This window comes from Mobula hypostoma, chromosome 3 (genome assembly GCF_963921235.1).
Source record: "Mobula hypostoma chromosome 3, sMobHyp1.1, whole genome shotgun sequence".
In the NCBI taxonomy this organism is placed as follows: Eukaryota; Metazoa; Chordata; class Chondrichthyes; order Myliobatiformes; family Myliobatidae; genus Mobula; species Mobula hypostoma.
The window spans coordinates 63,653,280-63,671,969 of record NC_086099.1 but is presented as its reverse complement, the minus strand read 5'-3'; the positions used below and the strand labels follow the sequence as shown (position 1 = coordinate 63,671,969).

General features: G+C 41.0%; 1 protein-coding gene across 1 annotated transcript in view; it reads right to left on the bottom strand.

Moving 5' to 3' along the window:
* The window catches only part of commd8 (COMM domain containing 8), a 29,220-nt gene extending 21,006 nt beyond the window's left edge, over positions 1–8,214 (bottom strand). The window contains exons 1-3 of the mRNA XM_063043205.1: positions 8,066–8,214; positions 5,987–6,142; positions 2,432–2,584 (exon numbers count right to left, since the gene is read on the bottom strand). Coding sequence (XP_062899275.1) covers positions 2,432–2,584; positions 5,987–6,142; positions 8,066–8,158 — 402 coding nt within the window. The 5' untranslated portion in view covers positions 8,159–8,214. The remainder of the gene's footprint in view (positions 1–2,431; positions 2,585–5,986; positions 6,143–8,065) is intronic.
* Between the last annotated feature and the right edge of the window lie 10,476 nt (positions 8,215–18,690).

Below are 18,690 nucleotides of genomic sequence, written 5' to 3'. Positions count from 1 at the left end.
TAATTATGTACTGTGGTAAATCTAACCTATTAGGCTAAGTAATGAAATTAGTTGTTAAGAAAAATGGTAATAATAGTTTCCACACAACCCTTCTGGACCATTTCCACTGGTCCAAAATGTTGCATACAAGCCTATATACCAACCATTGTAGGTGTTTATATCCCAATTTGTTCGTGCTTGTTCCTGCCTGCAGACATAATTATCCAATCCCTATGTACTTATTTACTTAATTTTTTCATTTTTTTTATCCCTTTCCCAAGTCTTTCCCTTTACTTGTGTTAATTCTCTATTTTCCAAAAAAAAACCAACAAACATTTAGACTAGGGGTGCTTACGTTAGCAATATTACTGTGTTGATGAGAAGAGCAATATAAATCATTAGGAGAGTCATCTGAAGTCTGCTCGCATTGGGGTTATATATTCAATCCATTTATTCCAGATTTGATAAAATGTTTCTTTTTGAGTTCTCAAGGAGTAGGTCAACTTTTCCATTTTAAATATTTCCAAGATAATTTCGTACCAATCTTCTAATGTAGGTGGTATTGGATTTAGCCATTTTCTAGTGATTGATTTCTTACTTGCCGCTAAGAGGGCCTGCAGCAACTTTATATCTTCCTTCTGTTCAAGGAACAATACATGCCCCAAATAGAGCGTCTCAAAGTTCAGAGGTATCTGGGACCTAAGTACCTTAACTAATGTTCTATGAATACCTTCCCAAAATAGACTTAATTTAGGGCAATCCCAGAAAATATGAAAATGATTTGCCTCCTTGGAGCCGCACCTTCTCCAACACATCACATTTGTATCTTTATATTTTTCCTGATATGGGGTCTTGAAGTATCTTATAATGTTTTTCCAACAATGTTCTCTCCAAGTCAAAGAATTAGTCGAGGACCATTGAAAGCTGCAGATTTTCCCCCAAGCCTCCTCTGAAAGTACCAACCCCGCTTCTTTCTCCCACTTCTCTTTAATATACAGTGTATTTACATTTTTAGCATGGGAGAGTGCATTATATAGGCGAGAAACTGATTTACGAGGTATTGAACTGCAAGCCGAATTCAGAATCTGGAAAAATTCTAATTCTACTGTTGATAGGTCTGTATATCTACAACTCTGGTTAACATAGTTTCGTATTTGAAGGTACCTAAAAAAGTCATTATGTTCTAGGCCATGTTTGTCCTGCAGGATTTGGAAACTTTGTAATACTCTTTTATCTATAAATGAGAGGTAGGTTGTAAGACCTTTCTTTATCCATAGCTCAAATCTTTTATCTCCTCTGTTGGGAAGGAATTCGGTATCATATGCACACCATCTAAAGAGTTTTAGCATGTTATTAATTCCACACGAATTAACCACCTTCTGCCATACTTTTAATGTAAGATTTATCCAAGCATTATTAAATTTTTCCAACTGGGCCATCAATCCTTTGTCAGCTATTGAGGCCTGAAGAGGAAAACTGTCAACTAATCCAAATTCTATTTCCTTCCATCTAGCCTTATATTCCCTGTTACACCAATATAACAGAGGGGTTATCTGTGAGGCATAAAAATAATTTCTCAGGCAAGGAAGAACCATACCTCCTCTTTCCTTCCCTAACTGTAAGGTGTTATATCGAATTCTAGGTTTCCTTCCTTGCCATATGAAGCAGGAAATCCATTTGTCCCATTCCCTGAATTGATTATCATCCACCTCCACTGGTAAAGTACGGAAAAGATATAATAACCGAGGAAGAATATTCATTTTTATAGTATTTATCCTTGAATTTAAACTTAAAAAGGGGATAAGATTCCATCTATGCATATCTGCTTTTATCTCTGAGATTAATGGCCCGTAATTTACCTGTGACAGTGTTGAAAGATCCTTCGGCAGGGTTATTCCTAAATATTTTAATGATTTAGCTTCCCACTTAAGATCGTATGTATCCTGCAATTTTTTCCACTTAAGATCGTATGTATCCTGCAATTTTTGGGAATTATCCATTTAAATACATCTAGTTATGTTTTGGCTCAAATTAATGAATGACGCATGCTAGAAAATCATTTGTGCTTAAGGGTGCCTACCCCTGAAATAGATAATGAAAATCTTTCCCCCTAACAAAAGCATCTACAACCAGAGGGCATGATTTTAAAGGCAAGGAAAAAAGACTTGGAGGGCATTTGAGGATTATTTTTTCTGTTAAAGGGCAGTCAATATCTGGAGTGCACTACCTGAGCACGTGATGGAAGCATGTACTCTCAAAGCATTGAAACACTGCAGCATAGAAGGCCAGGTGCTGAGTGCTCAAAAATAGTATCAAAGTACCTCATGCTTAGCAAACATGATGAGACAAAGAACACAATTCCATACTATATGACCCTATAGCATTAATTCAGGAATGAATAAGAACCTTTTTCTTTAAAATATTGATCATACAGTAACCCAGACTGCTGTACCTTTAGCTGCCAATCAAAATCCTGTAGCTGTGCAGAAGACATGTTGTTGGTTTTCTCGATTAATGCACGTCTGAGCTCATCCTTTCTTGCTTTTAAACAACTAAGTACTGCTTCTTGATGAGATGCACTCAGTCCATTCATTAGTTGTTGAACCTTATATAAAAATAAAATTCTAATCAGTATTACTAAACGTGTCTTTGATCAACGCCACATTTCAGAATGCATATAGAAGTTTATGACTGCTTAACTTTATTCAAACTGGCAGCTTGGATTTTAAAAAAGCGCTAGTTTTTAAAAATGATTTAATGGCTTAACGCAATACAAATTATTTTCACTTCCTGTATGTCATCACTGAAGTTAATTACTTTGCAGTTAAATCAAAGTTTTCACTCCCCTGACAACAGATAGAATTTGGGATTCTTTCAGCATTGACCAGGCAGGTACACAGAGGGTGTTAAACTTTCATTCTAGTCTGGACACTTAAATGGTTTTTCATCTTTCCAGATAATGAATTGCTCAGAAAATCACTAACATGAACCTATAACATAAAAAATACTAAATTTTCATGTCTGTAATAATAGTGTCAACAACATGCTCTCATTCCACAAATAAGCCTTTTTTAAAAAAACTAACATTCTTTACTCAGACATTTGGTCAAATATTGAGTCCTTGTAGGCATTAGTCTTGCAATGGTATTTCAACTATCCTCTTCTGTGGAATATGAATGCTGCTGGCAAATTCAGAATTCATTTACACAAGGGATTTTGCAGATGGTGGAAATCTTGAACAACAAAATATTGGAGGAGTGCTGCTTGACCTGTTGAGTTACTCCAGCGTTTTATGTGAGCAGCCCAGAAGTTATGTACTGTAAACACTCAAAGGGTGAAACAAGTGTGGAATGAACTGTCAGAAGTATAGATGACGCTTCAACTGTAATTTTCAAGAGAAGTTTAGATAGGATGGGAGGGGTTTGAAGGGATATTGTCCTTGTGCATGGTAGATGAGACTAGGTAGAAGATCAGGTAGGCACGGACTAGGTGGCCAAAGGGCTTGTTGCTGTGCTGTAGTATGTGAGCAAGCCACTTGGTTCCTCAAGCCTGTCTCACCACTAAATATGATCATGGTTGATGTGCTCCAAGCTCATTTCTTTTTTCTGGACTACATAACTCTTGCTCTTTGCTTTGATATTACTTGCCAACTTACTCTTACAATTTCTCTCTCATTACTATCTTTAAAGCACACTGCTGCTGGTTCCTTAAAAGTACCCAGCTTTTGCATTCCAGTTATTTTCCTTGGCATCCTTCATTAATGAATAATAGCTTATCTTATTCATTGGGTCCCACTTTTTGATTAAAATAAAATTCTGCTGAGTATTATGAAATGGCTGCATACATATCTGCCCATTTTCCCAGTCCATTCCAAACATCTCACCCTTTATGTCTCTGTAGTTACCCAGAATATAAAAGTTGCAAGCAAAGCTACATCTGCATTGTTATTGCTTTTCCTTTGTACTACTTCAGTGTACTGATGAGAAGTAATCTGTATGGATGGCATGTAAAACATGGTTTCTCAATGCATCTCTATACATGTGACCATAATAAACAAATTTACAATCGATTACACATGATCAAATCTGAAATACCCTGCAACATATTGCTTTCAGAGACAATCCATGCTGCAGTCCACAAATTCATCTTTCATTGTATCCTTGACAGTAAAATGAGTCCAATACACAGATTGAAATGACTCATGGATTATTACAATTACCTTCAAACATGCCTTGGATATTTTTTGACAAATGCTTTTCTGTCCCATGAGGGCACATTTTCTGGGCCAATTGACAACATATATAAGCATTCTTTCATCTGTTTTCCTTATTTCCACACAATCCAATACCACCTCAGATCCACTGGACCTATAACCACTACTCTTTGGAACCTTAATTAACAATGCTATCCACCTTTTTTCCCCTTTTTGTCTATTCCTTTGGATCTTTGAATAATCTGGAATTTTGCGTTGCCAGTCAAGGTCACTACACCTTGTAATTTCATAGTTATTACGGAGAGAAGTGACATACTCCAAGTCAGCTTATTGCTCAAGAGTAAAATTTTACAGATGATGCTCTCATATGGCCATTGTCCTTATCCTTCTCAGTAGAGAAATCTCAAGTTGACAGGCAAAGTTGAAGGGAGCAGCAGCGTCAGCTATCCCAGTGGAGATATCAAGCTTTAAAGGTTGTTAAAGCTGGGCAAGAAAAAGTACTTCCTCACCCTCCCAACTTCTGCTTATAGATAAAGGGATGATTTTTGGGTTGTCAGGTGTTGAGTTAGCTGCACAACACACAACTTCTGACCAGATCAGATCTTCTCTTCCCACCCCCCACCCCAACGCTATTTGGAATGAACAATTTCCTAGGAAACTTTCCCAAGAGACTAACGTTTGATTTATTTGAGATTAGTAGTTTTAAAAGTTAAGAATTTCTCGTAAAAGACAATCAAAAGCATTATTCATCATTTAAAAAGACCTGAAAGGCAAGGAATACTTCATAACCCAAGGAATTGTGTATTGATTCTGTCTATCACTGATGAGCATGCTCAACTCTGACCTCTTGATTGATGATCAATCTTTAATTAAACTGTGAAACTTGGATCCTGCCTTGAAAAGCTACCACAGTGATAATCTGTGAATAACAGACACTGGCCTCTCAAATGATACACTTTGTGTTGTTTGATTCCAGGCACTGATCTCAGGTGAGTAGAACAAAAACATTTTTTTTTAAAAAAAGATTTCTGCATTTTTGCATGTTCACAAATGTTAAAAAGTCACAAGGTCTTTTTTCCGATATATTTGAAATGAAGAGCTTTAACAAGCCTCCAAAATCATGTTTGCCAGAAATCTCAAATGTGCTTTCGTTAAAGCCATCTATCTAAAAAAACTGGAATTTTCTAGAACACAAGTAGAATACATGAAGCCTTGAGTGGCCAAGTATCGACTCAATTTGAGGTGAAATATGATTACCAACTATCTTTCAAACATGATGATGTATGCACTGTATAAAAGTCCTAAGACACCATAGGTTTTTTTTAAATATATGGTTTCAGATGCTATGGCCTCCACAAAGACCTGATCTCAACATCATCAAGGCTGTCTGGGATCACCTGGAGAGATAGAAGCAAGCAAGACAGCCAAAGTCTGCAGAAGAACTGTGTGCAACTTCTCCAAGATGCTTGGACAACCTATCAGCTAGTTTTCTTATAAAACTGCACAACAGTGTAACTAAGAGAATTGTTGCAGTTTTAAAGGTAAAGGTTGGTCACACTAAATATTGATTTAATTTTGATTTTTTTTTAACTGTTTACTGCTTTTTATAGTTTTTTTTTGATATTTAAAACTTTCATTTCATTATTTTTGAAAACTCATCGTTTTACATGTGCCCAAGACTTCTGCACAGTATTGTGCGCCATTTTACAGTTTTCTGAGAAATATTAAGCAGACATTATTCCAGAGATTTACCAAAAAGACTTCAATTCATATTCAAAATATGTTACCACCAACCTCTTCATCTGATAGATGTTTACTGCAGGCATGCTTTACAAACGTTGTGGCCTCACCTAGGACCTCCATCCATTCTACAAGACTCCAAACATTTCCATAATCCCGAAACCGTGGAAATGCACGTCCACAAATACCATCAATTACCCTGTGAATGAACTTCAGAAAAATAAATAGGAAATTTTAAATGCAAAAAATATTTATTTCCATGTCAATGTAATTCTACCTGAAATTGTAATGTCGCATTTGCTAGAAGAGGTATGAGGCAAGAGATTTCCAGATTCTTTTACAAGTCTCTTATATAGGACCTCAAGTATTTATTGAAAGCCTAGAAAATCATAATGCACAATGATTTCCCCAACAAATTGCCCATATTAGCCAAGAGCTAACTTATTACCAAGAATCTGGAAATTTAGACACTTCCAAGCATGAATCCATAGCTAGGTTACCCATTCCAAGTAAAGTTGAAATGCAAACCTGCAATTTTATAAGAGGTAATTTTAAAAAAAGCATTTTTGTTCTACTTCTTCAGAAACTGCTCATTTAATTTCACATTTACTTAGCATCTCACTGCCACCGTCCCCCCGCCCCACCTCCACGCACACGCACAAATAGAACTTAACATCCCTCAAGCAATTTTGCAACAATCAGGCAAGCAGTGAAGTGACTTCCTTTGCTATGCTTTACAATAATATCATTAATGGATTTGTACATAATGACAAATGACATTGAACAATCTTGAACTGGCACAGCAACCCCAGTATCACCCTATCAAGAATATTCTCTATTTTCTATCTTTCCTTCCACCAATTCTCTGCAATTTAGATAGGTGGAGGGGCAAGTAGTGTTGAGGAAGCAGGGAGTCTGCAGAAGGACTCATACGAATGAGCAAAGTGGGCAGTTTTGGGCTCATCTAAAACCTGTGCTGTCATTGGAGAGGAGCCAGCGGAGAGTCACAAGAATGATTCCAGGAATGAAAGGGTTAATGTTTGAGGAACACTTCATGGCACCGGGCCTGTACTCATTGGAGTTTAGGAGAATGAGGGTGAATCTCATTGAAGACTATCAAATATTGGAAGGCCTAAATTGAATGGATGTGGAGAGGAAGTTTCCTAGAACGAGGGAGTCTAAGCACGGCCTCAAAATAGACGGGCATCCATTTTGAACAGAGATGAGGAGGAATTTCAGTAGCCAGAGAAGGGGGAATCTGTGGAATTCATTACCACAGGGGGCTTTGGAGGGCAAGTCATTTGGTATATTTAAAGCAGAAACTGATAGGTTCTTGAGTAGTCAGGTGTCAGAGAGAAGCAGGAAAATGGGGTTGAGGGGGAAAATAAATCTGCTGTGATGGAATAGTGGGGCAGAATAGATAAGCCGAATGGCTAATTCTGTTCCTACAAATGTATAGTGTTTTGCTTTCCCAATACTGATAAAGTTCTTTGGCCTGCAGTAGTAACTTCCTCTTTCCACAGCTGATGTTTAACCTTCTGCGTACTTTCAGCATTTTCCCTTTCCAGAGTTGCATCATCTACAGTTTTCCTTCGCCTTTTCATGAAACAGAACAAAATCTTGCAACAGTACAACACACAAAAGTAGGACAGGCGGCATCGAGGGAGGAAAATGTAACAGGCGACGTTTCGGTTCGAGATTTCATCGTGCAACAGTACCACTCTGCTGTAAGGAATAGTTTCATAATAACAGGTCTCAATGCCTCTTGCAAACCACTCGTCATGCCCAAAACTCAAGTTCCCCCAACCCCACGGTCTCGATTAGAACTGTCTTATAAACGTAAGTAATCGATAACAGTTTTCATTAACAATGGATGGTTTTACTTTCACTTTAGCACCCAACATTAGATCGGATGAAGTGACTGTTTCAGGCTGTCCGCTTGCAGCAAACTTCACAAAACTGAGACCAGAAACAGCTGAAGAGAACCGGACAAGCCAAATATGGGAGCGGAGGGCCGCAGCGCCGCCGCGTCTTCCTGCGGACACTGTGCCACCATCAACCCTTTAGCCGCGGCCACAGCACTCAAGCTGGTGTAGCCTGAGCTCGGGGTGGTGCGCGGGGGCGACCACTCACCCTGGGGCAATCCTCAGGTGCCAGCTTCTCCAGCAGCCGCGCCATCTTCACTGGGAGCCGAGCCCACGCCAGCCGGCGCGGCCACGCGCCCATATAACCGACTCACGCGGAGGGAGGCGCCCGCGCACCACTCTGTTGGCGCGCGTGCTCGCGCACCGCTCTGTTGGCGCGTATGCGCGCGCATCCAGCGGCGGGCTGTGGATCTGAGCTCTGATTTCCCCAGATCCCTCCTCACTCCTGCAACAGGAACGTGTCAACAATCAACGGCATGCCTTGCTATACATGCTGAGGTACAGTTCCAAGTGTGCTACAACCTGTTAGACCACAAGTACAGTAACTTGGATTGGAATGTGTATAATTTAATGCGAGAGGTATCAGGAACAAGGGTGATGGTTTAGAGCACAACTCGTAAGTTCTTGCCTAATAGCATTATAATTCGCCTTCCCCCACTTAAATAATTTTCCATACCATTTGCTCCTACCCCGGTCCAAGATTATGGTAAAGGTCAGAAAGTTGAGGTCACTGCCACTGAAATGCTCACTCGCCAAGAGATCTGTCACCTGACCAGGTTCATCGCCTAGTGTTGGATCCAATATAGTCTCTCCTCCAGTGGGTCTGTCTACACACAGTATTGTGTCAGGAATCCTTCATAGATGCGCCTAACAAATTTTGCCCCTTTTGCACTAAGGAGGTGCCAATTACTTGTAGGAAAGGGGAAGTTACCAGTGAAAATAACCCTATTATTTATTTTGCATCTTTCCAAACTCTGCCTCCTGATTTGCTCTTCTGTGTCTCTATTGCTATTAGGTGTGTATGTATGTGTGTGTGGGTGGGGTATACAATACACCCAAAAGAGTGATTGCTCCCTTCCTGTTTCTGACTTACACTCACACTGACTCAGTAGACGATCACACCACAATATCCTTCTTTACTGCAGCTATCCCTAATTAGCCATGTCACTCTCCCACCTTGTTTACCACCCTGTCCATCCCTTTAGAAGCATCTACACTCTGGAACAACCAGCAGCCATTCCAGTCCTTGTGACACCCAAGTCTTTGTAATGATCACAACATTGTAGTTCCATGTACCAATCCATGTTGTGTTCATTGACCTTGTTCATGATACTCTTCACATTAAAATAAACATACCTTAACTCATCCAACTGACTAAAATTATGTCCTATCTGCTGCTTTTCCTTCCTCAAATCTCTCTACATGTTGCATCTACCTTTACACCAATTGCTCCACCTTCTGACCCATCAATCTGGTTCCCATTCTCTTGCCAATTTAATTTAAGCCATCCCCAGCAGGTGAGGTGCATCTGTGTTGATAATTCAAAGTTCAAAGTACAATTACTATCAAATTATGTACACTATATACAACCTTGAGATTTGATTCCTTACAGGCAGACATAAATCAAAGGAACACAATAAAACCCATTAAAAAGAGCATCAATTACTCAATATGCAGAACAAAATGAATTGTGCAAACAATAAAAGTAAGCAAAAACATTCAGTCATCACTGCAGCCAATTCAGGAACCCATTAGTTGCAGACCACAGCCTCAGTTCGGTGCAGAGAAGAGTAAACCTCGCGGAGCAGCAAGGCGAACTGGCCCATCCCTCACCTTTGGCTCCAACACCCTGACGTTTTCAATCTGGTCAGGCACCTAAGTTGTCCAAACCTTGGGTTGTGCCTTCTCTTGGACCCGATCCCTACTGTATTGATACGCTCTTGGGTCCGGTTCCTACTGTATCGATACGCTCTTGGGCCCGGTCCCTACTGTATCGATACACTCTTGGGCCCGGTCCCTACTGTATCCATACGCTCTTGGGCCTGGTCCCTACTGTATCGATATGCTCGTGGGCCCGGTACCTACTGTATCGACACGCTCTTGGACCCGGTCCCTACTGTATCGACACGCTCTTAGGCCCGGTCCCTACTGTATCCATACGCTCATGGACCCGGTCCCTACTGTATCGACACGCTCTTGGGCCCGGTCCCTACTGTATCGATACGCTCTTGGGCCTGGTCCCTACTGTATCGATATGCTCGTGGGCCCGGTCCCTACTGTATCCATACGCTCTTGGGCCCGGTCCCTACTGTATTGATATGCTCGTGGACCCGGTACCTACTGTATCGACACGTTCTTGGACCCGGTCCCTACTGTATCGACACGCTCTTGGGCCCGGTCCCTACTGTATCCATACGCTCGTGGACCCGGTCCCTACTGTATCGACACGCTCTTGGGCCCGGTCCCTACTGTATCCATACGCTCGTGGGCCCGGTCCCTACTGTATCCATACGCTCGTGGGCCCGGTCCCTACTGTATCGACACGCTCTTGGGCTCGGTCCCTACTGTATGGATATGCTCTTGGGCCCGGTCCCTACTGTATCGATATGCTTTTGGGTCAGGGCCTGCCACCTCGATTCAGCCCAGTATTTGAATTGATCGAACGTCAGGCCTTTCATAGCTCCCAGGTTCCGCCGCCTTGACTCTGTAACACTTCTGCTCGCTTCACCTTGGTTCTGCTACTTAACATCACCTTCAAGTCTGCTCCAGCAACAACCACACATTGGCTCTATCCCTGCTCTCGTGCCTGGGCCAAGCTGCCTGAATTCGGCCTTTACCTTGCCTGCCGCAACCGTCCAGAACCTTCGCAACTTCAGTTCACACCACAGAAATGCCAGGTCGTACAGGCGGTTCAACAACTCTACGCCGAAAGGGAAGTTACAGGCTATTGATTGCTGTGATCACATCTGAGAAAAGGTCTGATTAATATGGTAATTGTTTGTTTAGTTTGCAATCTGCAAGTCGTCGCTGTGCTTCACCAGCACCATCTTAAATGAGAAGCGAGGAGGAAATTGGTGATTGTTCATATTCATCATCCTGACATCCTACTTCCTCCTGATGCCAATTTCTCTAAGTAATCATCACCTTGTTGTTCATGAGAACAAACTATGCACAACTTGCTCTAATATTTCCTACATTACAAATCTTGCCTCAAAATTTCTTTGAGTTATCCTGAAAGGTATATCAAAGATTCAGGAATATGTTTTAGCTTGTTTTCTTTCAATATGCAGCTCTCACTTTCTATCTCTCCTCCCTGCTTCACAGCACAACCCTACAATGATACCTGTCTTGTTTCAATTAATCAGGAATATATATATATATTTACTGTAATTCATGTTTTTATGTATTATTATGTATCACATTGGACTGCTGCCGCAAAGACAACAAATTTTTGTTATATATATATATATCAAACAGCTAGATTAAATAAATAGTGTGAAAATAAAAATTAAAGAAATAATGAGGTAGTGTTTATAGGTTCAATGTCTATTCAGAAATCAGATGGCAGAGGGGAAGAAGCTGCTCCTGAATCGTTGAGTGTGTGTCTCCTCCCTGATGGTAGCAATGAGAACAGGGCATGTCCTGGGTGATAGGGGTCCTTAATGATGGATGCCACCTTTTTGAGGCATTATTCCTTGAAGATGACCTGGATGCTACAGAGTTGATGTTTCAGGCCAAGACCCTTTATCAGGGCTGGAAAGGAAGGGAGACAAAGCCAAAATGAGTCTTGTGTTGCTAAATGGGTCAATTTTTCTGAGATCCACCTCTCCACATACTGACTTGGCTTCTTTTCAAAATTAATTATTAATGCCACATCAACTTCCTTTGGTATGTGTTCTATAATGATATCCTACCATTACTCGTAAACTATTTGGTCCAACTGCTTTGTTTTTGTCATTCACCCTCTATGTGAACTAGAAGTCCTCACTAAAGTACTATAAAGACAGCTCATCATCTCTTAGCTTGAATATTCTGCATATCTCTATAAAGCCAGGAAATCTAATAACTTAATATATAGCCTTATCAACATGAGGTTTTACTTTCTTATCCTGTATCCCTAAATCTCAGCTCTTCCAAAGTTTAGCTACAATTTTCTTAAAATTAAACTATCAGGCTTTTACTTAAAATTTAAGACTTATGGACACTGAATTTCATATGTAGCTTTGTAGCTCATTCCTTCATCTTATCAGCCTCCAGTATGTAAGGAGCAGCAGGATTTAGGAGAACACATTCATAAACAACCGATGGATACAGGGCAGGTATATTATAATAATAGTAATAATAAAAGAATGCACACGCATGATTGAAGAAATGCAAATGCCTGAAGTTACAATGGATATGCTGAAAGAGTTTATAAAAAATACCCACAACTGGAAAAGTACTAGTAGTGGTAATATTCATAATTATTGTTGTAAAAAATGTACTTCCCTTCATCCGTACCTATTAATGCATATCAAGAATTTTCTTTAAAATCCTGAAAAAGTGCCTGAATTATTGACAGAAGGTAAAATATATCTCTTACCTAAAAGGGAAATCACAAATGATCCATCAAAATATCATCCTATTACGTATTTACAAACTATATATAAAATTATAATGTCATGTATCTGCCAAATAATCACCACTCACTTGGATAACACAATATACTGACAGAAGAGCAGAAAAGGTGCTGTAAGGGTATGAAAGGATGTAAAGGACAACTAATAATAGATTCTGTAATTCTAAATCAAGCCCGGCAGAAAAGCAGAATCTTTCACGTTGCTATATTGACTGCAAAAAGACATTTGACTCTGTCCCACACTCTTGGTTAACAGAAGTTCTTAATATATATAGACTACACCAAGTACTTGTGAAGTTCATTCAATATCTGAAGAAGCCCTGGCATACTATAATCACACTATCTATTAACAACTAAAAAAGAACAACCACCATTACCAAAATACACCGAGGCATTTTCCAAGGTGACTTCTTTAAGCCCACTATGGTTCTGTCTAGCTTTAAACTCGCTCTCCAATTTAGTGAATCAGATGAAAATTGGGTATCAAATCAGAAGCAGCGAGATGAGCTGTACTTTAACACACCCTCTATACATGGGTGATTTGAAACTATATGCTCCTTTATCAGTAAAGCTAAAGCAATTATCTAAAGCAAAGTTCATGTTTATATTTTGGGAGTTATTTTCACAAAATATAAGCATGAACTTTGGACTGGTTAAATGCAGAACATTAACCATAAAGAAAGGTGCAATAGAGCTAGTAGAATACAAAACAGAGCAGCAGGATACAATACAACTGATGGATGAATATGATACATACTTGGGTAGTAATTTCGGGATTGCTGCCTGTGACATGCGCCAGTGAGGGTAGAAACAGAATGATTTGGCAGATAAATGCTGAGAAGCTGGTGCAGGGGGCAAGGCTTCAGGTTCTTGGATAACTGGGATCTCTTCTGGGGGAGGTATGACCTGTTCTAAAATGAGGGATTGCACCTGAGCCCAGGGGAGATCAATATTCTCGCAGGCAGGTTTGTTAGAGCTGTTGGGGTTTAAACTAACTTGGCAGGGAGGTGGGAACCGGAGTGAAGGGACTCAAGATAGAACGGATGGTAAAAAAGTCAAGATAGTGTACAGTCAGATTGTCAGGAAGGGCCGGCAGGAGATGGAACTTAGTTGCAGCCAACAGGCTGGGTATCAAATCATTAGGGATGCATGCAGAATCAGAAAGAATAGCAAATACGGTACTCAGGGTGTTGTATCTAAATGTGCATAGTATAAGAAATAAGGTGGATGATCTTGTTGCAGTATTACAGATTGCCAGGTATGATGTTGTGGCCATCACTGAATCATGGCCAAAGGATGGTTGGGAGCTGGATGTCCAAGGTTACACGTTATATCGGAGAGATAGGAAGGTAGTCAGAGGGGGTGGTGTGGTTCTACTGGTAAAGAATGGCTCCAATCAGTAGAAATATGTGACATAGGATTGAAAGATGTTGAATTCTTGTGGGTTGAGTTAAGAAACTGCAAGGTAAAAGGATCCTGATGGCAGTTATATATAGGCCTCCCAACAGTGGCTGGGAGGTGGACCACAGGTTACAACAGAAAATAGAAAAGTCAAGTCAAAAGGGCAATGTTATGGTAGTCATGGGAGATTTTAACAGGCAGGCTGATTGGGAAACTCAGGTTGGTAATGGATCTCAAGAGAGTCAGTTTGTTGAATGCCTAAGAGGTAGCTTTTTAGAGTAGTTTGTGGTTGAGCCTTCTAGGGGATCAGCTCTACTGGATTGGGTGTTATGTAATGAACTGTAGGTGATTAGGGAGCTTAAGGTAAAAGAACCTTTAGGAACTAGTGATGCGCAACATGAAATTTAATAAGGAGAAAGTAAAGTCTGATATAGCAGTATTTCAGTGGAGTAAGTGAAAATGTGGGCACATGGCCAAGTGGTTAAGGCATTCGACTAGCGATCTGAAGGTCATGAGTTCAAGCCCCAGCTGAGGCAGCGTGTTGTGTCCTTGAGCAAGGCACTTAATCACACAGTGCTCTGCAACGACACTGGTGCTGAGCTGTATCGGCCCTTGCCCTTTCCTTGGACAACATCGGTGTCGTGGAGAGGGGAGACTTGCAGCATGGGGCCTGCGCCCTGGAGAGTGAAGACTCTCCAGGTGCAGATCCATGGTCTCGCAAGACTAACAGATGCCTTTAAGTTAAATTACAGTGGTATGAGAAAGGAGTTGGCCAATGTAAATTGGAAGGAGCTGCTAGCAGGGATGTCAGCAGAGCAGCAATGGCATGCGTTTCTGGGAAAAACGAGGACGACGCAGGAGATGTGTATTCCAAAAATGAAGAAATACTCAAATGGTAAAATAGCACTACCATGGCTGACAAGGGAAGTCAAAGCAATTGTAAAAGCAAAAGAAAGGGCATACAACAAAGCAAAAATTAGTGGGAAGATAGAGGAAGGGAAAAGATGAAATATGAAAGCAAACTAGCAAACAATATAAAAGTGGAGAGTAAAAGTTTTTTTCAAATATGTTACAAACAAAAGAGAAATGAGAGTGGATATAGGACCACTAGAAAATGAGGCAGGAGAAGTAATAATGGGGGGAAAAGGAGATAGCTGATGAACTAAATGAGTATTTTGTATCAGTCTTCACTATGGAAGACGCTAGCAGTATGCGTGATGTTGTAGTGTGTGAAGAAAGAAAAATGGGTGCAGTTACTGTTGCAAGAGAGAAGGTGCTCAAAAAGCTGAAAGACCTAATGGCATATAAGTCACATGGACCAGAGGAACTACACCCTAGGGTTCTGAAAGAGGTAGTGTTAGAGATTGTGGTGGCATTAGAAATGATCTTTCAAAATCATTGGACTCTGGCAAGGTTCCAGAGGACTGGAAAATTGCAAATGTCACTCCAATCTTTAAGAAAGGAGGAAGGCAGCAGAAAGGAAACTATAGACCTGTTATCCTGACCTCAGTGGTTAGGAAGATGTTAGAATCAATTGTTAAGGATGAGGTGATAGAGTACTTGGTGACACAGGACAAGACAGCACAAAGTCAGTATGGTTTCCTTCAGGGAAAATGCTGCCTGACAAACCTGTGGGAATTCTTTGAGGAGTTTGTAAGTAGGATAGGTAAAGGGGATGTAGTGGATGTTGTATCTTTGGACTTTCAGAAGACCTTTGACAAGGTGCCACACATGAGGCTGCTTACCAAGTTAAGAGCCCATGGCATTACAGGAAAGTTACTAACATGGTTAGAGCATTTTCTGATTGGTAGAAGGTAGCAAGTGGGAATAAAAGGATCCTTTTCTGCTTGGCCGCCAGTGACTCGTAGTGTTCCGCAGGAGTTGCTGTGGGGATCACTTCTTTTAATGCTGTATATTAATGATTTAGTTGATGGAACAGATGGCTTCGTTGCCAAGTTTGCACATAATACGAAGATTGGTAGAGGGGCAGGTAGTGTTGAAGGAACAGGTAGGATGCAGAAGGATTTAGACAGCTTAGGAGAAGGGGCAAGAAAGTGGCAAGTGAAATACAATGTTGGAAAATGCATGGTCATGCACTTCAGTCGTAGAAATAAATGTGAAGACTGTTTTCTAAACAGGGAGAAAATCCAGGAATCTAAGGTGCAGAGGGAATTGGGAATCCTTGTGCAAAACACCCTGAAAGTTAACACAAAATGCTGGTAGAACACAGCAGGCCAGGCAGCATCTATAGGAAGAGGTACAGTGGACATTTCGGGCCAAGACACTTCGTCAGGACTAACTGAAAGAAGAAATAGTAAGAGATTTGAAAGAGGGAGGGGGAGGGGAGATCTGAAATGATAGGAGAAGACAGGAGGGGGAGGGATGAAGCAAAGAGCTGGGAAGTTGATTGGCTACCTCCCCCTCCCTCTTTCAGTTCCAGGAATGAAAGGGTTATCATATGAAGAATGTTTGATGGCTCTGGTGAGAAATGAGTGCACTTGGCTATGCCCATACATCAGGTTTTACCAGCTTGAGCTGAGGAAAATTAATAAATAATAATAATAACATTTATAGAGTACTTTTCATACAGATAATGTATTTCAAAATGCATTACAATGGGATGAATTGTAAACATGAAGATAAAAGACAAAAAGATGTTAGTTAAAAGCAAGAGTAAATAAATAGGTTTTGAGCTGGTGTTTAAAAGTGCCAATGGAATCTGTATCTGCAGATTAGGAGTGTAGTTCAAAAAGGTCTGCCCTGCCAATAATCTTTTGAGGGATATGGTTTAAGTTTAAGAAACCAGCTGAAGAAGACCTGAGAGCTTGAGCAGGATTATAAAATGAAAGTGATTCTATGATGTACCCCAGACTCAGATCATTAAAAGCTTTAAAAACAAGTAAGAGAGCTTTATACTCATTTCTAAAAGATACAAGAAGCCAAGTTAGGCGGGAATAATATGCTCCTTGATTCTGGTTTTAGTTGAAAGTCTAGCAGTGGTGTTCTGAATGAGTTGAAGTTTGTCAATAGGTTGTTTAGGAAGGCCAGTGAAAAGTTCAATGCAGTAATCTACTCTATTCGATATAAATGCATGAATTAGTTTTTTAGCATTATCATGTGACTGAAACAAATGCACTTTTGCAATATTTCTTAAGTGTAGAAATGTTGTTCTGGTCACTTTCTTTATGTGGGATTTAAAATTTTAATCTGAATCAAGGATGGCATCTAGGCTTGTTATTTCTGACTTTACAAGGGAGCCAAGTTCCCAAGTTTCTCGAGAAATTTATACTTCTGGTTTTGGGAACAACCAAAATATTTCAGTTTTATCTTCATTTAGGTTTAGGAAATTATTGCTCATCCGTTTGTTTATTGCAGCCTTACCAAAAGTCAGAGAAGACAGGGTGTTATCATCATCAGGCGAAACAGAGATATGCAATCGTGTGTCACCTGCATAACTGGGGAAATCATGTTTATGTTCACTAATGCTGTCTCCTAAGGGTAACATGAATAAGGAGAAGAGCAGGGGACCAAGACAGCTTCCCTAAGCAACACCAAGCGGTACGTACATCATACCTGTTGGAATATTGGCCTCCAAGACAGATAAGAAAGGTATATAAAGATGTGGTTAGGAATTATACAGGGGGCATTGTCATAATCTTTCAAATATCTGTAGATTTGTTGTTTGGCATATAACTCAGCTAAATAGGAGGAAGAAACTAGAGGTCTATGAGCCAGTACCCAGTGTTATTATTTCAGTGGACCTGTCCTGGTCCCAGCACATAAAGGCAATTACGAAGGATGCACAACAGTGCCTCTACTTTCTTAGGAGCTTGTGAAGATTTGGCATGACATCTAAAACTTTGTAAAAACTCCCATAAATATGTAGTGGAGAGTATATTGACTGGCTGCATCACAGCCTGGTATGGAAACACCAATTCTCTTGGATGGAGAATCCTACAAAAAGAAGTGGATACGGCCCAGTTCATCATGGGCATAGGAGCCATATATTCTGTGTTGCATGTTTATTATGCGTGGTATGGTAATTAGGCACATTAGTGAGGGTGTGTCATGGTCCGGTCCGTGAAGTCTGCATTCCAGTTCATGGTCCGGTCCATCGACCCTTGCTCCAGGTTTTCCTGTCTACCCTGTTTCTGTTCCTGTTTGAGCACTAATTGAGGTAGCTGTTTCTCGTTGGGGCTGGTTGCATAAATACCTCCAGAGACCAGGGTGTGGTGGCTGGATTGTTCTTGTCCTTACTCCTGTATCCCTTCCCCTTCCCCTGCCTTCTGTTTCCTTGCCTGAAGCCTTGCCTTGTCTTGCCGGTAACTCTTGCCCCGCCTTAAGTTCTTGTCTCACCTTGCATTGCCTGAAGTCTTGCTGTGTCTTGCTGGTAACTCTCACCTCGTCTCGCCTGAAATCTTGCCTTGGAGCCACCCTGTACCTAGCTCCCTTCCTGTCCCTTGCCTCCATCGGGCAAGCCAGGCCAGATTGCCGTTACCCTGTGGTGGGTCCTGTCCCTTCCTGTCCCTTGCCTCCATCGGGCAAGCCAGGCCAGGTTGCCGTTACCCTGCGGTGGGTTCTGTCCCTTCCTGTCCCTTCCCTCCGTCAGGTAGAGATCCGCACCCTGCCCAGGTATACCGTGCCCTGCCCAGGAGGAGCTTCAAGCCCTCAAGTCTCTAGCAGAGCCTCGCCTCAAGCCTCTGGTCTCAAGCCTCGTCCTGCCTGCCAACCAAGTCACATCCTTGCCTAGTTCTGGGGTCCGAGCCAGAGGCAAGACCCAGGTTCTGGGCCCTTGTCCAGTCTCTGGCTCGGGG